Below are 21,553 nucleotides of genomic sequence, written 5' to 3' on the forward strand. Positions count from 1 at the left end.
AAATCATAGAATGCAAATAGAATTTAGCAGCATTAGTGGATAGATTATTTCTAATATATCTGCGATTTGACAGATTAAATCTCACAGTTTTGATCGCCTTTTTAATGTGTTTTTGGAATGTTAATTGGGAATCCATTATTATTCCTAACTATTTTAAAATCTGAAACTATATGAATATTATCCCCTTTAATTAAATATCTTTTTTTTATTTATTTTGTTTGATAGAAAAACACATTCCCATAGTTTCCTTTAAATTCAATGTTAGGCAGGAGTAATTCAGCCAGCTGTCATGATATGTGTTAGCTTACAAGCAGCCTCTTGACAAGTTTTGGCAAAGACATACACAACTGTCTCATCAGCGTACATCTGGAGGTCAACTCCTGGACAAGTGACCGGTAGATCATTGATATACAGACTGAATAATAATGATCCTAATACAGGACCCTGGGGGACCCCTGCTGTGCAATTCCTAAAGGGAAATTGAACTCCCGAACGCAATGCTTTCTATCGAACAAGACTCGGCCCATTTCAATGCCTTATTAGAAAAAAACAGTTTTGATACTTAAGATAGAACGTCATGATTAACTGTGTAGTATAACTCTGTTTAAGTGTGGTTTGGTTCTTGAGCTTGTTTTTCGTTTATTAAAGCCGTTTCAATAAACTGTACATTTAAGAACGACACCCCTGGCCTGTTCTCCAGTTATTGTCGCTGTCAACACTGTCACCTCCGCTAGAACCCACAGCACATTCGACGTTACACTGGTAGCCTGAGTATCACTCTTGCTTTGTTATCTTCACATATGGTACACACAGCTTTGAACTGGGTCGGTAATGGCAAACAGTTACTGCGCCGTGGCTCATGAATAAACACTTGCTAATATACTATACATAGATACATTTTTTCTCTATGTCATAACAGTTGTGTACAAGAAATGCTGCCTGATCCAGTGTGGCTGGCTGTGACACACGCTGGGCTTGGCGGAAGACTGTCAACCAATTTATTCCGGTTACTCAAGCTGGCAGTTTGGGGAAATCCACAACTCCCTTTGTCCCTTGCCAAAACTGGGCGTTGTGCTTAAATCTGGGCGTGTGAAATAAAAGCCAGTAAGTTTAAAAGCTTCTGAACCCAGACTAGTGGACTGAGTCAGAGGGCAGTCAGCAAGAGAAGGGCATGGGTCTGTGCCTGTGCAGAGAGAGAGAAGATGGGTTATACAGAGTGAAGGGAGAAGAGGGGGTTCAGAGAGGGAGAGACCCATACACACGTGTACCGTGGTGTATCATGATAAAAGCAGTTTGCAAAGGGTTGTTATAGTACACATCTCCCCTCCCCTCCCTGTTTCAATCAGCTGTATTCCAGGTGCTGCCCAGTCAAACAGCACTGTTTCAGTAACAGCCTGGTCTCTGGCCTGCCTCTCAAACTGCTGATCTGCAGCTGGTGTTAAACAGGCAGAGCTTGCAAACAGCAGCAGCTTTCATTATTTCAGATATCTGGGCCACAGCTCTGCACCGAGGGGGGGGGGGGGGGGGGGGGCTGAGCTATAGCTGCCAGAGGTTCCTGCAGATTGCAAATAGAGCTACTGGCGAGAGGGACAGACTCACATGCCTCCTCTTTTGGAGAAGTTAATGAAAAGCAGGAACGCACCAGCGAGGTCGAGAGCGATGGGCACGGATTGGTAAACTCACTGTCCTCAATTAACCACTGTGCAAAAAGGCCAGTTACTCGTTTTACTTCATCTGTCCAGCAGGGGTCAGTAGAATCTGTTACATCAGTGCCATCACAAACGTGTTAATCTGACCCTCCTCAGAGGTAAAAGTACCATCTCCCCACAAACCGTGTGAAGTATGAGCTCATCTACATAAGAATAAACTTCGAAATAGACTCTTGTCAAAAGGGGCTTAACCACTAACTCATTTATAGCCACCCTCTCATTGCATGCATTGTTTAGTATAACAATACAGTCAAAGCCAGCTGTTAATAGCGAGTTATAAACATTGTGGTTTGAGCAGCAATGGTATTACTTTTAAAAAGTGTTGCTCTCAGGCTACGTTTACAGGGATTGGGTTTCAAACTTTAATGTTAAGGTTGAAGAAAAACGATACAATGTAGGCTATGTCTTTCTTGAATGCACAAAAGGGGTGGTTTGAGTTCGGCTTATTTAGCTTTTCTGAAACTTACTTTACTAGTATCTTATACAAAACTTGTATATTTAAGGTTTTTAAAGAGAAAATATCAAGTTAAATGAGTATGGCATAATGTTAATAAAAATATATTATTTGATGTGTCATGCATTGGGTTGCTTCATTGTGTCTGGTCCTTTAGCCCCGCGTGTTATTACTGCGTGCAACGAAATATTCAAATATTCAACAACGAATGCTGCCACCTTGTGGCCATTCTCATCACAGATAAACCATCTGTATCTGTTCTTCCTGTTTAAACGGCATTTGGAGCTCAGATTTATTAAAACAGTCATTTATATTCAACACGTCCTATTCCAAGATTTTTATGGGACGGTGGGGTCATTTCAATTAAATTATTAGCACCCAACAATGATGTTTAATCCCTGTTTTAAACAATTCCCATGCTTTATCATTTTCTAAACGGTAGTTTAAAAGACCAGTCAACCGTTGGTCATGGGAAATAATTTATTTTAAAAGCGAATCGGATTTGTGCAGATTGCCTTTTGCTGTTTGCTTGTGTAACTCCACAACAGGAAAGACAATTAGCAGTGCATGCAGAAGGGTCGTGTTGGTAACTCGCCAGTGTCCTTTCCACCCGGAGAACGCAATGAATCAGATAGTTTCTCACTCTGGCGTGTACTGTGGAACAGCTTGCTTTCTGTCTGACACGCAAACACGTTTTACCTGGAAGAGCCCACTGACCCGAGAACACACTTTTCACTTAAAAATCAAACCCGTTAGCTTCACGGTATCTGACAATGATGCATAGACCAATCAGCGATCTGACAGATCTCATTGTCCCGCCTCTCCCCAATATTCTAGACCTTCTCTTGGGGGGCAGGCTTATCAGTCCTCCTAACCAATCCACAAAGAGAGGCTGAGCCTAAGCCAAAGATCGACAGAGTTTCAAACCACTTATGACCGCAGCTGAAAAAACGGGAATTCCCGCAAGCCAATGGAAGCTTGGTTTTGGTAATGAGCGAGTCTACAATGGGAAGTGGAGTTCGGGGTTGCTAGAAATCTGCACGTCTCCGCCGACTGAGAGGAAAATACAATAAACTTGTTGCAAATAAAATGCAAAAAATAGACAAATGAGCAAAGCGGATCCGCGCAAGAGTGAAGGGAGCGGCTTGCACGAAGGAAGAAACAACGTTGAAAAATAACTCGAGGAAGAACACGGGTATGCCTTCTCATGTGAGTTTTTATTTACCTGAGGAATGCGCTGTTGGCGTTGCGGGACTGGGGCTGTTCGTGTTAGGATCTTGCAGTACACGCACGTACATGTTAATTACAGGGGTAACATACTGATTGTGCGTGTGATGTACACCCTGCACCTGTCTCGTACTGTACGCGGATGACTGTTGTTGTAAAAATGTATACAAGGGGGGTGAATTGGGCCGGAAAACACAGGAAACGCAGTTGCTGCGGATCAACATCATCATTTAGGCGAGATTGTAATGACACCAGGCGTGGCTAGTACATTATTATTTGCTTCGTTTCATTATTATAGAAGAGACATAGGGCGAGCAGGGACAGAGAAAACAAACTCGAAATGTCGTCTTTAAAACTTCGATATTTCGCTTTTAAAACTCAAATTTGGTCTTTTAAAACAATTGAGATTTCGTCAGTCTACCTACGAGCTGGGTATGGGGAAAAGCCAGAGGCGGCGGAGCTCAATTTGCTGACAGCACTTCTGCTGAAGCCTCAGATTCCCTCACACCGGGAATAAAGTGTAAAAACGAGCTTTTCTAGTATACATTAATTTCACCACATATATTGTAAAATCATATGTTTGAAAAAGCAGCTAAAGTTTGGAGTAAGCGTGTTTTGCAAGGGATCTACGTTTCTATTTAGGCAATAAACAGTTTTGATTAAGGCTGTTTTAACAATTAAGAGCGTCTTGCCCCATTGATCATTTTAATACTTGATCAGGTGGCTTTTTGAATGTACATGACTTCTACCTGTTAAGTATTATAATGACGTCACCAAAGATGTCTAGTCATTAGAGGTGCCATTCCTTTATGAAGATAGGATTGTGCCAAAGTAATGTCAAATGGATGTAGTGTGCGCACACACGCCTTAGAAAAAATAAATCATGGTTTGGGGCAATTAGTTTCACACACTTGCATCCAACATGCAGGTCTTTCTATGTAAAGAACCCCATGGGAAAATGTGAAGTGACAGTATCTTCGGGCAGTGCGTTCTTCATATAGAAATGAACATACAGCTGTGCGTGACCTCATTCCAGTAGTTCATAAAAGTATGTACATCGCATTGCCCCAGATCTTGAACAGTTTTAAGAGATATGAGTATTGTGAAGCATGAGACATGCCTCTCCATCAGTGTTTAGAGTTGTTTTAGAAATGTTTTCTGAAACTTCGTGCTTACATTTTTTCTTAAATTGCTTCATCAAAGTTTTATTTGGAAAAACTCATTCCTACGGATTTTCCACCTGTTTTATATGTAAATCAAGTGTGTTTGAATGAAAGCAACCCAAGCTGAGTTGTTTTCAGTAACATGACATGAAGCACACAGTTGGGTGAAAGCCTGTATTGTACACAGATTTGACAGTGTTGACTTTATTTTCTTAACCATGTCATTATTTTGTAGCTGCAGTATGTTTAAAAGTACAGATCAGAAATATTTTCCAGTAGACATACAACCAGCAAATAAGGTAGTGGTTTATTTTAGAGTTGAAATGTAGCATTTTTCTAATCTATTCAAACTACTTGGCTGCTTCCTCATTTTGCTTTCAGAATTGATTGTCCCTGGGATCTTGTGCCTTTACTACATGACAGTAGCATATAAATGTCAAGTGTTCTGTCAACATGGTTTGAAACAGTGAACTATTATTTGTATTTTAGGATTATCAAGCCCTGAACCTCTGTGACCAGGGAGCGATGTAATTGCATTCACCTATTTCATGATTTCAGACACTAGATTTAGCCATAAAAGGTTAATGGTACACCTATCTTATCTTTCTGTAGGGTGTATCAGCTCTGGATACTGTGGGTTTGTCTTTCCTGCTGTTCATTTTACATCAGCTAGTATGTTTGCCTGTTGATAGCGTGCATGGCTTCCACGTGTCCAAATGTCTGTGGCATTCTTCATAGTGCCATTCACGAAGAAGCGCAATCTAGGGAACAAGTCACACAGTGAAACTCAAACTAACGTTCAGACATTGCTTGATTAGGCTATACTCTGCCTATCATACCTAATGTATGAAGGTACTTTCCAAAAGGAAAAAAAGCAAAAGGAAATGTACCGAATGAATTTGAAGGTTGATCAGTTTAAAAGTCTATTTACTGGCTAATTGTACTATAAACAATATATTTTGCACATATAAACATGTCTCCATAAACAGCAGGACTGAGTCTGTGATTAACCTAGGAGGTGATTGATGTGTTTAAATAGCCTGGGTTAGCAATGGTGGAATGCAGTTCTCATATTGTCTTTTTCATTGTTGTTGTTTTTTTATCCCCTCATTAAATCTGTGTACAAAGCATGGTGATGGTAGTGCAAAGGCTCTTCTAGAAACCTTGTGCAACAAAGCAAAGAAACACCAGTTGATCTTTACCGCAGTTCAAGAAGCATGCAATGTGTGTTTCCTAAACCAAATTTCAAACCACAGAATCTGTTATAATACAATGTGCCCCAGGTTTTGGTGTTCAGTCTATATATTGGGTACTAAATGTCAATGTTGTTGTTGTTGTTTTGTTGAGTTTGAGTTGGCGTGTGCCATGCCGCTGTGTGTGTCTTACTTATTTTTTTAAGCTACAACAGATATTGGGATGTTTTATGATGTATTGTTCGTCACTATTTCAGTCGGCTAAAAGATGCGCATTTCAGAAACAGTCTAATCGTGTCCAGCACTCGCAGTTCAGTGTTTAAGAGGATACTTGAAATGTCCCGTCTGTCACATGGAGAGATTAAGAAGTTATGATTAAGGCTCCTGTAACAGTGAGACTCACTGGATCTCTCATTGACTGAGTCAGTCCTTTTACATGGCTCAAGACATATATTTGTGTATTGGCTAGTCATTAAACGGGTTCTATATACTATTTTTATAATATGCAGTTCTCTATTGTATTACCTTTGCAAGTCAGTACTGTATCTGCCAGTCAGGGAAGCAAAGCCAGAATTATGAGGGATTCTAGGACAGGTTCTCAGAAGTATAGGAGAAGATAAAGGGAACGTGTCTATACAGTTCATGTGCTGAATTATAAACCGAATGCTCCTTCATGTGCTTGTCATTTTACAATTCAAATCACAGAGGTGTGCTGTCTGCAGTGGCACTGCAGACCTGTTTAGATAGGAAATATATATATATATATATATATATATATATATATATATAATATATATATATATATATATATATATATATATATATATATATATATTATATATATATATATATATATATATATATATATATATATATATATATATTAGAAGATGCTTTGTTAGAGTAGAGGCTGTGATACGTGGAGAGTGTTCCCACTTTTTCTGGGGTAGATTCTGGTCTGGTTAATGCATCACCTTGTCTGTAATCCTCTGGGTGATGTGACAGCTGTTGTTGATCTGTGGATACTGTGTAAGATGTCTGCTGATGATCTACTGTTTGGTAAACTGCAGTAAAGGTACCGTGCCTCAAGGTTATTTGTAAAACAGGGTGTTTCCCACATGACTCTGCAGTTCCTACAGGGTTCTAAACACACATTTAAAGAAGTACTGTAGCCTAGTTCTTGAATAGGTAAATGGTGTGGTCAGATAAACTGTGAAAGCAACCTACTTTACGTAGGCTTGCCCTGTGAAGCACACAGGGGGGGAGCTCTTTAAAGCCACAGTGTCCACAGTACTTCTTTCTTCACGAAACTAGATATCCTTGAATTGTGATTGTTTACTGTTTTATTTTCAATAGTTTAGCTTTCACAGTGCAGCCTTATCAGAGATCTTCTTGGCCAGCAGAGTTTAGGTTGGAAGGGTAATTTTAAGCATTAATAATCCAATGCTGTGGTCACCAATAACCATGGATCCTGACTTCTTTTCACACTGAAAGAATGCCTGTGTTGGAACACTCCCACACACATTCCGATTGTGGTCCCAACACACCCTGGGGCTGCCTGGTTCTGTTCACTCAGTCCAGCTTTGACTGACTTGGTTCTGCTTCCTCCAGGAAGGTTCTGCCATCTCTCCCTGGCTGTCGGGAAGCTGTCGACGGGCCTGTTTGGGTGGTCACTTGGGGTTCGTGTGATCGGGGTGGCTCCCTGGGATGGCGGTGCTGGGAGTGGGGTTTTAAGGATCCTCCTTCCTGATGGAACAGTGGGGATGCTCCTCTGCGGATCACTGGTCCTCTCAGAGCAAGCGAGAATATCGATACTATACGGTATGGTACTGGGGGTGGGGGGGGTGTACTCTTAGTGTAGTATTGGCTCAGGTGCTACCATTTCATCAAAGTCTTGTGAATAGCTCCTTTTCTGAGCCACATAAAACAATATAGAAATTACATCTGGTGTGCATGCGTTAGAATGTGAGTGTGTACATTGTGCTTTTGTTCATGTTAATATCTGCCTGCATGCATGCATATTTTAAATCATACTTTTATTCATACAGGTGTGGCTGTTTGAGTTGGGAGATGGATATCATACAGTGTGCTTGAAGGGATAGGCTTTGCCATTCATGCAGTTGCATTTAAAATGATTGATGCAAAATCCCTTCTGTGTATTTGTCTTTTAAAATGCCTCTGCTTTGTATCTGCAAGAGGAGAGAGAGAAGCAGATTATTTAATATAGATAATAAATCAGAGATTTGCTTTGAGATTTTCTCCTGATTCAGTGTTTAGTGCCCCCCTCTGTCCTGTATTTATAGTCTGAACCAGCTGTCAGAGTCAGGGCTGGTGTGTGCAGCCAGAGAGGTTAGAGGAGTTTTGTTTGGTCTATATTTTGTTCTGTACACTTACATCCAAGGAGTGGTTGAATTGCAATTGTTTGTCGAATGAAAAGTTTTGGTTTTCATTTCATGTTAATGGCTATTTCCATTAAATGAGTCTGTACCTGGGTTTAGTACAGAGCTTTACCCCCCTTCCCCCTCCTGTATTTTTTTTTTTTTTTTTTGATGAACCGGTGCGTAGTGATTTTGTTTGGATTCCACAGGCAGTGTGTAAAGGTCTTGCTGACTTCACTCTTCTTCTTTCTTGCCGTTCTCTCCCTTCACGTACGTGTGTGAGCGCAGCTGTTGGTTTTTAAATAAAACAAAAAGACCATCTTGCCAGATATGATGTAAAAGCATAAGGAATAAGGATGTTCTGAGGATGCTTTGACCCAACGATCTGCGGCACTAATGGAGCGGAACAGTAATGTTCAGCCCATGCCCGTCCAGTCCTGTGTCTCTCTGAGGAAGTGCTATAGCTCAGATGCCAGTTGTGATTATGCTTTGCTTGTGATGTAAAATCACTGTTGAACTGAAACAGTAAAGTGAGCACTAGGGGCACATGAGTCACACTGGTGCATCTAGCTTCGCCCCTGTTCTGAGAGTCTGGTCTCCACTACTGGAGTGCATCTTTGAGCTATACCAATAATTATACTACTGCTGTGAACAGCTTTGGTGACTGGAGACTTTACAAGCCTGCTCTGTCTCTGTGTGCTGCTGCCACTCTGTTCTCCTGGTAATACTCAACCCTTTCTAGAGACGCATTCAGAGGTTGCGTCTCAGTTGTGCTAATACACACCCTGCGCAGGCAAAACAAATAAACTGTAGCTTATACTGTATCCCGGCAGCCATGCAAACAGATACCCGAGTGCCAGTATAATTGAACGGCTGTGTCTTTGCTGCGCTACATTGTAACAGTAAACTGCAATTACATTAACGTTAAACTGCAGTCCAACTGCTGCTGCTGTCGTTTCCTTGCACTTCCAGTGCAGTCCTCAGTTGTTTTTAATTTTGGGGCTTGAATCGGAGGCTCGGATCATTATCCTTTCCAGGGAATTCTACACAGGCGAACAGGGGCGGCACAGGGGATGTAATTACAACAGCAGCTCCGATCTCTTTAGCCAGAGCCTACCATGACCTTTTATTTTTAAATGTGTCCCTGGAACTGTGATGTGCAGTGTGCAGCTTTGCCACTTAACGTATTGGGTATCTCTTCTCTCAGTAGAAACAAACCGTTGGCTGATAAATCGAACGCTAAAATACAGCATGGTTTACTAAATTGGTATATGGTTTGGACTTTGTCTTCTCATTCCTGCCTGACGCCTTTCAACCTCATGAACAGAAGAGTAATTTGTGGCTTTGTTGATTTTCAGATTTGACCGGTACATTGTGACTTGGAACATTTTGCACAGATCGCACACAGTGTGGACAGCTGTCTTTGTATACAGAAAGAGAAGCCAGCGTGGTAAGCAAAGTTTAATTTACTCGATACTGTAGTGTTGTAATTTGACTGCTCTTTATAGTTGCTGTATAACATAATATTATACAAAAACAGTGGCATGGTGGGTCAAACAAAAGTTATTTCTGATAAAGCTGCAAATAACAAATCCACTTTATTTTGTGCTGCCAGCTTTCTTTTGGAAACATCTCCATTATATTGGAAGAGAGCATGTCTGTGAATCAGGGATGGAAATAACACTCCTATTACATAGCAGTTTCACCTATTCCAGGTTTTACTGTGAGCTTGATTAGCCACAGTATATAGGTAGCTAGTTCTAGTCATATTAAACTCTTAGTAAAACTAAGAATGTATCAAACTACTATGCAGCGGGAGTCTACTTTCCATCTGTGCGAATTCCTGAGGTCTTTTACAGTAGTTACAACGTATGTAATAGCATTACAGTACTGTACATCATGTCCTTGATAGGGTAGGTGTAATCGACCGTTTCACTGCACCTGTATAACTGTTGAGGCTTTCTCCCCTCAGACCCATCATGAACAAAGATGGGGAAGTGGGCACCATTGCCCCCGAGTTGCCGGCGATGTTCGACGGGGTGAAGCTGGCAGCGGTGGCGACAGTGCTGTACATCATAGTGCGCTTTCTGAACCTGAAGAGCCCGACCGAGCCCCCTTGCCTCAGCTATCAGGACACCCCGCTCAACCGCTTCCTGATCAAGTCCTGCTCGCTGCTGACCAAAGAGTGGGTACTGCTGGCCTCCCACCCACACACATGCCCACAGCACTTCTGCCTCTTCTAAACTGTGCAAGTCAGACTCTCCTTTCGTGGGCATTTCTATAAGAGCATAATCCCCAGACTTGCTACAGGCGATTTAGTCAGCATGCGTTGGCCTGTGTGTAGATTTATCTGAAAGTGAGATTTGCAAAGTGATGGACTAGAATGCACGCCTGCACGCTTCTGTCTGGGCTGTGTGAAAATACAAATATGTTTAACATGGATCTGTGGAGTGGAATTGTGATGGCTTTAAGCCAGAGCTTTGAAATGTACAAATGTGCTGACCATTTAGAGTCGTGGATCCTGTCCAAGCAGTATTTATGGTACCTAGACAGATCAGAATAGTGTTGGTATACGGCACTACCGCTGTGCATTAGCAGAAGTTCAGGAACCATAGGTATGTTGTAACAGCAATGCAGCTACTGTTAGAATTCAATTCAGATATTTCTCTGGACAATCCTTTTCTGTTTTGCATACAGTAAGTGCCTAGTCGTGTGTCTAGTTTATCTGGGTTAACTGTAGATGAACAGTTCAAGTTCTGTTACAAATTCAGACGTAAAAGCTTTTCTTTAATATTTGCTTAAGTGCATGCCCTCAAAGGCAAATGTTGTACGAATTGTAGCAAAAGGCAGTGTCTGATGACTGGTGAGAGATGAATATTGAAAAGTAGCCTGACCTTGTGCTATACGATAAGGCTTTTCACCCAGTGGTTTGTGGTGGTGGTGGACTGGGAGGGGAAGCAGTGTAGTTTTGTGGCTGAAGAGTAAGGTCAGACATGTGGTTCTTCTGAATCGGAGCTTCTCTGAGGTTTTGTTACTGCTGTTCTAGTGCTGTAGTTTGCATAACCAAATCTCTTTTATATAAAGTGACCCAGAGACCACTGTTGCATGACTTGATTGTTTCCATGACAGTAGTAGAGTGGCTGTAGCTGCTGGGTAGCGTATAGGACTGGTGTGAGAGCTGGGCTGCTATACAAAGCGCTGTTGATGTTTGTAATTGTTTTGCATTTGTTTAAAAGATAATGTGTTATTGCAGGATCCTAATGAAAATGTTAATGTCTGAAAAGGAAAAGATAACGGCAAACCAATAATGTACTTTTTGTAAGAATGTTATTCCAATGGCTATTTTAAATTGCTGGGTTTTATAAAGATTCACCACAGTAAAAGCGTAGCACAATATAATAATGTATAGAAAGCATGGTAAAGCCGAGGGGCGTAGGGAGTGTATGGGTAAACTGCTAAATTCATAGTATACCCAAGGAAAAGCATGTGAAAACTGCAAAATTGCCACCGTAGTAAACTTTTAGAAGGGTTATTATACCAGATGCTGGTGCATTACGAGCATATTAACAAACACTCCTGACACCCATGAGCCTCAGATACAGACCCTTGTAACAAGAGCCTCCAGTCTGGCAGTAAGAAAGTGTCATGAGGAAGGACTTTAGACTGTTAAATTGCTCGCAGCTTCCTCTCCTTAACTACACTTTACCCCTCCCTTCATGCGCTGTACAAATAAACGGCAGAGAAGCTAAACTGAGTTGATGAGTCATGTTTTCAGCAGTGACTCACTGCTTGTGTTGGGCCAGGCTACCTCTGACACAACTGCAGACGCTTCCTGTTTTGGTGCCTGCTTGCAAGCACAAGAGTGTTTCCATAGAAACTCAATTACTATTCTGTTTTTTTTTATATATATATATTTGTTTATATATAAAAATAGGTGTCTTCGGCTAACAGAGCTGTGGCTGCATTACCAGCTGTGGAAGCCTCTCTGTCTGCTCTACTGCATATCCCTGAGTGTGCTAAAGGTTCTGTGAACTCTGTAGTGTCTAGCCAGAGATCGCCAGTTGTATTTCAGCAGAGCTTCTCAGGTATTCTTCATGCACCCTTACTGTGCACTTTTTTTCTGTTCTTGTCTTGCTGTCTGTTCTCACGTTGGAGGTAATCCCTTTCTGTTTTCTTAGTCCTGTTTGTGATTCAGTCATTTCTCACTTGCTTAGTAAAAATACCCTCAGTACAGACAGAGTAAGCAAGCCCTCTGCTTTATTATCGACAGACTTGGGTCCTTAAAAGCCTTGGCAACACAGAATGTATTTTACCGTTTAACATTGTATTGCAACCACAGATCCACAGAACAATGCTGAAATCAGCGTGGCCACACCCATACACCTCTCTGGGAAATGAGGCTCATAGTTAGACACTTTCTCTTCCTGGGTGGCAATTCAGAAAACTGCAACAGCGAGGAGAACTGTCAGCAAAGGCTAGTACAGTGTCCTGAGGAACAGGTGAATTGCTTTAGCTACGATCACTCAGCATTGGAGTTTTATTGTTAAATGGAAAAAATAATTATATCTGAGATAGAGAGAAAGCATAGAAAGGGAGATAAGAGGCACAGGGATGTTTACACGACTGTCAGCGTGACTGGACCTTACTCTTTGAGGTTCTATCTTGTGTCAGTCAGTGCTGGCTGTTCTGCCCTGTTTCTCTGTAATAAACATTGATCAGTTTACACTGCTTTAACAGGTAATCCTCTGCACTACAATCTTCTAATCCTATTTGGAGATAAAAAGGGACCTGCTTCATTACACTGTGCTTACAAAGACTGCTGGATCATACTTTACAATTCTGTATGCATACATATGGAAAAGTGATGTACAGTAGGCCACTGTGTCGTTCTAGTGAGGATGCAGATGCATGTGGTGCTTTATTGACCCCCATTCTCCTCTGTTTTATAACAAGCAGGCTTCCTATCTGTTTAAAAGGTTGGGATTATATAAATATAGTCTTCATGGCTCTGGCTAATACTGGCTTGTAATTAAGCACATAAGACAGTGTAATTAATTTCTGTCATCCTGTGCAGTTGACTGATCCAAAATCCTCCAGGAACTAGAAAAAAATATAATGGAAAATCTCATTTTCCCCAGAGTCATCCAGTGAGTAAATGGTCTGGTTTGAAAGGAAGTGATTAAAACCACTGTTTCATCAATCCACCTGTTAAACATTATGTATGACTGGAACTGTTACCTCTCTTCTAACGGGTGTATTTAAAACTAAAATAAAAAGATAAATGATGCTGTTCAGTGAAGTTTTGCTCAATCTACACTGCAATGTGTTGAGCTGAGCTGTAATGGTACAGTTAGATGGTGGAGATTTATATTGCAGGTAAATATTGATCATTGTCTCCTGAACAGGTACATTCCTCCCCTGCTATGGGGGAAATGCGGGCACCTACAGACGGCGCTGTATGGGAAGATGGGCCGGGTCAGCTCACCTCATCCAATTGGGCTGCGCAAATTCCTCACCATGCATGATGGGGCCACGGCCACCTTTGACCTCTTCGAACCGCTAGCTGACCAGTGCACAGGAGGTAAAAGGGGCGGAGAACGCTCACAATTCGAAATCTGCACCCACAGCTCTGGCATAGGGCCATGCGGATTCCTAGAAGGGACATAGTGCGGTGTAGCTCCAATCTGAAAATGTGCACCTACCAGCACACACCAGCATGCTGGGTCTGAGGTCACAGTGCTGTTAGATTGTAGAATAACCAGACCAATTGCTCTGCCAAAATTTCCCCAGGTAGGAACTTCCCTTCCTTGGGAGCCAAAGGATCTTTTTGTATTTTCAGATGGGCTATAATGGGACTCGCCGTGTAACAAAAACATTGACAAACAAGTGCTCAATTTCTGCTCAAATGTATGTGTAAAATGCATTTTACGAGGAGCATATTGTGTTCACTTTTGACACTCCCAGCGATTTAATATGTTCCTCATTTTCTTGAATGGTTTAGGTTTACCTACTTAGCAGTGTATCAAAACCTGTCAGACACGTCAAGCATATAGGAGAATAATGAGAGGGGGAGAGAGTGATTATGAGGGCTCAGTTTGCTCTGGAAACTTTCACAAGAGGAAGTAGTTTGCAATGCTCCCGCCACATTATACCCTGTGTAAAACAACACATCATTCTACTGCTCATTTTTTGCAATTTGCAAAGTTTAGGGCTATGATTTAGAAATATTCTCAGAATGTGTCATGCCCCCAATGCTAAACCTGTTTTGTTTTGATCTGATTTCCTAACTAGATGATGTCACCATGGTTATTTGTCCTGGGATTGGTAACCACAGTGAGAAGCACTACATACGAACCTTTGTGGACTACGCTCAGAAGCAGGGCTACCGGTGTGCTGTGCTTAACCACCTGGGAGCTCTGCCTAACATTGAGCTAACCTCTCCCCGCATGTTCACCTACGGTAAGGACAGCAGAGCCGAATGCTTGTGTGTCACGGTCACAATGACCAAGTATTTCTACAAACAAGAGTCCTGTGTCAGCAGTCCTCTTCCTTTGTCCTTGCAGCCATCACACAAGGGGTAACATGCCTTGCCTGACCACCTTTGAGTGGATTACCTCCACACCAAGGATGCATGTCTTCAGAGTTTTACACAGGAAACGCCTGCTTTACCACAGTGTATTCAGTGTATCAAAATCTGAGCACACTTGCATTTTGTACATGTGCATACAGGGAAAGCAGGTCATAGTGATCAATTGTTTCAGGATCCTGATAGCTGTAGTCATGCATTTACCAGACCCCCACCTAGTTTCTACTGTTTAAATGGGTCCAGAGGCAGCATATCACTTGTGTTGATATTTCAGCAGCTGTGTTCCAGCTTATTTCAGAAATAGGAGAGTGCAGATGTCTTCCTCTGTGATTATTACATGTGCAGGAACCCCTGCACAGAATAGTCTGTCTCCAGTTCTGAAGTGCATTAAACACAGACCGTTACATTCACACGCAACCCAATTTTCTACACTGGCCGGTCAAGTCTTCCAGCATCAGTAATGTTTCTTTATATCACTTTATATGCATTTTCTGCTGGCCAGCTTAACTGCTCTCCTGAGTACGTATATACATGCAATTTCCCCCCCCCCCCCCCCCCCAGACGCAAATAAAAACCTGTAAATGTACAATATTGCCTCTTGCTCTTAGGCTGCACCTGGGAGTTTGCAGCCATGGTGGGCTACATCAAGAAGACATTCCCCCAGACGCAGCTCATTGTTGTGGGCTTCAGCCTAGGGGGCAACATTGTCTGCAAGTTCCTGGGTGAGAACCACACCAACCAGGAGAGAGTGCTGTGCTGCGTCAGTGTGTGCCAGGGCTACAGCGCACTCAGGTGGGTACTCGCAAGCCAGTCTGGGAGGAACAGGGATGGACGTCAGACTCCCATGTATCTCCAACCCTCTCTATGACAAGAAGCATGTTTTATTTAGAAGTAAGCAGCCGTTTGTAAGTTATCTCGCTCAGCTGACGTCCTTCTAGGCTGCTGGGAGGAATTCATCCTCTGTATAATTTGAAATTCCTGAAATCATTCCGGACATCCCTCATTGCTGATTTGGAAGGGAAGGCGGGTGCTGGGATGTTTCCTGAATTGTTTCTTTTGTTACCTATGTTGTCTTTATATTATTATTTTAAATATGTAGTATTTTTATTGGTTTCAATAGGCAAATGTGCAAAAGTTTCTGATTGAATTGTGCCAACTCAAATGCCCCTCACCGAGCATGGACAGCAGGAAGTTTTAAACTAATTAAACGTAGCTTAATTAGTTAATTAAGAGACTGTTGGTTAGCTCAGAACTGGGTCATGTGACGGGATGACATCTACGGAGGGGAATAATCTACTTGTTTTGTGCAAGTTAAGCTTGGTCAGTAGCAAACATTGTGGGGCTTTGCACAGCCTGAGTCGGTCCCCCGCTGCTCTTTCAACACAGCGCCCTGGTATCTCTAGTTGTCATAGTCCTAGATTTTAAGGCAAAAATGGTAATGTTTTATATACTGCTTCTCCTGTTTGAACAAACAGGCCTGTAGATTCCTTTTCAAACTCTTAAGTGAACTCTTTGGCACTGTTCTAGAATAGGCTGTCTGGAACTTATCCAAACAGTGCGGCACATGCTGTCCCGGGATGGAACACCTGAACCTGTCTCTGAGTTCTGAAAGTATCAGGGACCTCTAGTGGCAGGAATAAGAAAGCACTGGTTCAAGCATAGTTGCATCTAGGACAGGGCCTGGGGACCCCATGTGTATTCTGGTTTTCATTCCAACTGAGCTCTCAATTACTTAACTAAACCCTTAATTGAACTGATACTTTGCTTAAGTAGACCTTTTGAATTGTCCTCGGCTCCTAAAAGGTTTCAGAGTTACTTACAAAATGTTGTAGCTAACTTGAAATCTGCAACTGTTTAAGAGCTAAAAACAAGTAAAAAGATCTAATTAAGCACATTATTAGTTTAATTAAGGGTTTTGTTAAGTAATTGAGAGCTCAGTTGGAATGAAAACCAGAAGACACTAATTTCTGATTTGTCTTCTGTTTTTTATTTTGCTCTTGTTGAATAAGAGGAAGTGGAGCAGAGTGAAGTTAATCCTGTCTGTTTGTTTGTTTTCCCATCTGTTCGAAGGAACCCAAGGTTACTGTGCCTAGTCTGAATAATATATCTCCACTGAGCAGATGTCTTGGTGTCTATTTATACAGTTCATTCCAAAATTACGTAAATGTGACTGTCTCTTTTTCAAATACAGTACACACAAACTAATGAGCTCCACATTGGCTGGTGATGAATTAGTCTTGTGGTTAAACACAGCTTATGTTTCCAGTAACCAGCCTGTTGTGTTGCCACCCAGGGCCCAAGAGACATTCCTGCAGTGGGATCAGTGCCGGAGATTTTACAACTTCCTCATGGCAGACAACATGAAGAGGATCATCCTCTCACACAGGTAGGGCCAGGCGGCCACAGCTGACAATAGTTGCTGAATGGGGAGGCGGATCAACCAGGCTCAACCAAACTGGGAGCTTGAACAGGTTTTTGCAGAAATGTTGTCAGTTGTCAGTCAGTCCTGTGCATTCTGAAGTCAAAATCTAATTCTACATCCATACATAAATTTAATTCATAAAAATAAAATCAAGAACACAGCACATGTGAAGTTTACAGTCGTGAGAATGTGACCTTTTTATCAGATGCGATCCTGACCTACAGTAAGAGAGGACTTTCAGTGGGTTTCCAAGCCCTTTTAAACACACCTGCTCGCTCACTCCTGTAAACACACACACATGCTTGCCCACTCACTCTTGTAAACACACAGATGCACGCTCGCTTGCTCACTGGTGTAAACACACACATGCTCGCTCACTCCTATAAACACACACACATGCTCACTCGCTCGCTCACTCCTGTAAACACACACACATGCTTGCCCACTCACTCCTGTAAACACACACACACATGCTCACTCTCTGTGTTGCAGGGGCATGCTGTTCGGAGAGAGCTCCAGCAAGAGACCCAGGATGATGGAGGATGCCGACCTGAGCCGGCTCTTCACAGCCACCTCCCTCATGCAGATCGACGACAACATCATGAGGTGAGGGCCCACTCTGGAGCTGGGGTTCCAGCGCTGTACGCTCGAAAATTGGCTGCCTGGTTGATGCTTTCTATTTTCTAGCAACTTTACCACTACAGGAGACTCAAATTTAGTTTGGCATACATTTCTTAACTTAAAAAAAAAACAATAATAATAATTATTGCACCCCACTTTAAACAATAATTACATTTTGATTTTGAGCCAGATTTCTAGTTTGCAATCTGTTAATAGGTAATGTCGTTGGGAGGATAGGTAGTATGTAAAATGTGTTGCATGAAGTTTTTAGACTTATGTCTTGTGTGATTTATTTATTTTTTTGTATTTGTGTTCATGTTTTGTAGAAAATTCCATGGGTACGACTCCCTCAAGGAATACTACGAGAAGGACAGCTGTGTCCATTATATTCACAATGTGAGTATCTCTGCTTCATTGTATGGTTTTATCAGACCTGTTTCTCTTGTGAAGCACTTGTCCACTAAGTACGTTGTAGAATTGCTTTTTTTGGAGGCGAGGTGGGGGGTGGGTTGTTTTTTAAAATAATATCCTGCAGGGCATACTCTGCTAGGATCTCCTGCACCAGCAACAGAGCTATGGGAGCGAGGGGCTGACTCTCGTCTCCCATTTGAGATTATTTTTCTGCCATGTGAAAACCTTGTGGGGATTGATAGCTCTGTTAACAAACATGTTGAAAACCCGTTGTGTTGTGTTATCCCATGCTGTGTGTTTTCAATCCCATCCTATAATCGGAGACATAATGAAGCCTGAGGGCTTTGGGAAATTCATTATCTAGGTAATTGTCGACCGTGAGCAATGTGACGGTGAAGACACTGCTGCCTTTTCTGATTCCCTCGTCTGCCTACTTAACATTTAGTATAAATTCATCATGGCCTTTGGACTGTTTTTTTTATGATTATTGTAGATGATATGTATTATTTGTTTATTTGTTACTTTAGTTTTTTTCTACAAAAGACAGGAAAAAACATCTCTGAAAGGTATTCAAGGTATGCTTGTAGCACTTCTATTCAAGCTTCTAACCTGACCAGCTTTATTGGGTTCCCGATCTCTCCAGGTCAATGTGCCTCTATTATTGGTAAACACATCCGATGACCCATTAGTGCATCCAAGCTTGCTGACCATCCCACGCACACTCGCAGGTAAGAAGATACAGACGGTCTGCTTTCAATTGAAACGGAGTGAAAATGTAAAAGTGCAGTACATACCACAGCTCCTTTATAAACCTCTAGCATAAGAACCAAAGGACAGGCTCTTTAAAAAGAGCGAGTTAAAAAGCAGCCTGTTTGTATTGCTGTAGTCTGCCTCGGACGTCTCCTATTGAGATGTTGTTTGCAGGGCTGGTGTGTCACGGATCTAATAGAACAATGTAAATGTACCGAGGGAAGAAACGGAGAACAGAAAACAACACTGGAGGGACTGGCGGACATTCTTTCCTTTTGCTTTTCTATGAATTTGAAAACATGCATTTCATGCTATGAAGTTATGCTTTTAAGAAATACAATATAGAACAATTAAGTCCCACACGGCCCCTCAATCCTTCAACTCTAAGGACTAGACCACCCTGCCCACCAGCCGTTCAACTGTAACCACGAAACCACTCTGCCCACCAGCCCTTCAACTGTAACCACTAGACCACTCTGCCCACCAGCCCTTCAACTGTAACCACTAGACCACTCTGCCCACCAGCCGTTCAACTGTAACCACTAGACCACTCTGCCCACCAGCCCTTCAACTGTAACCACTAGACCACTCTGCCCACCAGCCCTTCAACTGTAACCACTAGACCACTCTGCCCACCAGCCCTTCAACTGTAACCACTAGACCACTCTGCCCACCAGCCCTTCAACTGTAACCACTAGACCACTCTGCCCACCAGCCCTTCAACTGTAACCACTAGTCCACTCTGCCCACCAGCCCTTCAACTGTAACCACTAGTCCACTCTGCCCACCAGCCCTTCAACTGTAAGCACTAGACCACTCTGCCCACCAGCCCTTCAACTGTAAGCACTAGATCACCCTGCCCACCAGCCCTTCAACTCTAACCACTAGTCCAGCCTGCCTCTCAAGCCCTCGACTTTGCCCATGAGGATGCACTGCTTCCACAGGGCTCTGTTGCCCCAGGAGGTGGTTGACTGAAATGCAAGAGCAGGGAGTTGAGTACACCAGCTGTTACTGTGTCTCTGATCAGCTACAGTGCAGCGCAAAATACATTCTACCTGGGGAGCTAATTAAAGGTCAGACGTTTTAAAAAATAAAATAAATACTAACCCAGTTTTTGCTGTGAATTGCGTGCAAGATACCCAGGGAATCGTGTTTAAGGAACCCATGATTTAGACTTTCTTTGCTCCTCTAGTTTTCAGAGTGCAAGCTTTCCAAAATATGATATTTGTTTTTCATTCACCAATAATGTGCCAGGTTCAGAAGTGAAAGTGGATTTAGGGGATAGGGTGACAGTGCTGGAGAGCTGATGGTTACAATGGAGAATTTTTAGTCCTCATTAGAATCAGCACAACTGTAAGACTGAGCTAAGAATGCATTGTCTATTGGAAGTTTGACACTGGAGTGTTCAGCACCTGTTAAGTGCAGAGTGACAGAACTGGAAACTGTTCTAATGTTTGCTTGAGGTGCTAGAAGATGTTAGTGTGTTTAAACAAATCCTATTTTTTCTTTAGCCCCCCCCCCCCTCCTTTCCTCCCTCACTTTCACTCTCCGCTGCAATCCTCCCACCCCTTCTTCCTCTCAGTGTTTGTCTCCTCATTTTCTTCAGAAGCATTGAAACTTTGTTTCTCTTTCCTCTCACAGAGAAGAAGGAGAATGTGATCTTTGCCCTCACGCTGCATGGGGGGCACCTGGGATTCTTCGAGGGGGCGGTGCTCTTCCCTCAGCCTCTCACCTGGATGGACAAGGTGATTGTGGAGTACGCCAACACCATCTGCCAATGGGAGAGACACAAACCGCAGTGCGGGAGTGGCAGTGAACAGGACTGCTCATAGGAAACGGATGAACACGAACCCCTCCCTGACAGCGCCCTGCCACCTCGCTCTCCTCTCCTTCTTCTTCTAATTTCTTCCACTGGCCTTTTCTTATTGTTGTTTTTTTCCTGTGGGAGAGTTTTCACAATTTATGTTTTCTTTGGTTTCTTTCCAAAAAAAAAAAAAAAAGCCCCAGTGTGTTTTATATGTGAAGAGCAAAAAGGGAAGAAACAGAAACAAGAACACTGAATGTGAACATGCTGAAAAACTAACAATAACCAAAACTAGAAGGGAAGATCGAAAGGGATATAATGCAGTCAACGTTTCTATGGGCTCGGTGGCACAGTTCATGCTGGTGTAAAACAGCCAGTAGTTTACATCACAGAACCACCACACAAGTGTTCTTCGAGTCCAATCTCTGAAGGTTAGGGGCTGTTGTTCATGTCAGTGTTTAGTTAAGCGCTTGGATGAACCATATAGAATGCACCATTGCAGGCAGGGTTGACTAACCTTCGCTTGGCTGTAGCCACTGCCACCTTTCTTGTGCACCAAGAGAAAAAAAAATTAACGATCGCCAAAATTCATCCTTGACTAAAACACTATATAGAAAAATAAGGAACCATAATAAAAAAAATAAATAAATGCAACTGTATATTTTAGATTTTTTTTGGGGGGGAGAAAATGTATCTCTGGTGAAAAACAGGGTTATATGTTAAGAAAAAAAAAAAGAAAAAAAGAAAAATATAATATCTGCTTCCTCTCTAAGCTCAGTCACCAAATGTCCTGTCCAGCCCCAGGGCTTCAAGTTACCTTGAAATTCCGATCTCT

The 21,553-nt window shown here is 42.3% G+C and overlaps 1 protein-coding gene across 4 annotated transcripts; it reads left to right on the forward strand.

Annotated features, from left to right (window-relative positions):
- The first annotated feature begins 3,157 nt into the window (after positions 1-3,157).
- On the forward strand, positions 3,158-20,947 carry LOC121294652 (monoacylglycerol lipase ABHD2-like). 4 transcript variants are annotated; one of them, XM_041218595.1, is made up of 12 exons: positions 3,158-3,372; positions 7,358-7,567; positions 9,483-9,574; positions 10,097-10,309; positions 13,530-13,705; positions 14,416-14,583; positions 15,319-15,502; positions 17,004-17,096; positions 17,625-17,738; positions 18,080-18,149; positions 18,808-18,892; positions 20,556-20,947. In XM_041218595.1, exons 4-12 carry the CDS (start codon positions 10,104-10,106, stop codon positions 20,744-20,746), a joined length of 1,287 nt encoding a protein of 428 aa, XP_041074529.1. In that variant the 5' UTR covers positions 3,158-3,372; positions 7,358-7,567; positions 9,483-9,574; positions 10,097-10,103; the 3' UTR covers positions 20,747-20,947. The 4 variants fall into 4 exon arrangements, with proteins under 4 accessions (XP_041074529.1, XP_041074531.1, XP_041074527.1 ...); XM_041218597.1 differs by having other exon boundaries at positions 3,158-3,358; XM_041218593.1 differs by lacking the exon at positions 7,358-7,567.
- Positions 20,948-21,553: the final 606 nt, after the last annotated feature.

Source organism: Polyodon spathula, chromosome 19 (assembly GCF_017654505.1).
Source record: "Polyodon spathula isolate WHYD16114869_AA chromosome 19, ASM1765450v1, whole genome shotgun sequence".
In the NCBI taxonomy this organism is placed as follows: domain Eukaryota; kingdom Metazoa; phylum Chordata; class Actinopteri; order Acipenseriformes; family Polyodontidae; genus Polyodon; species Polyodon spathula.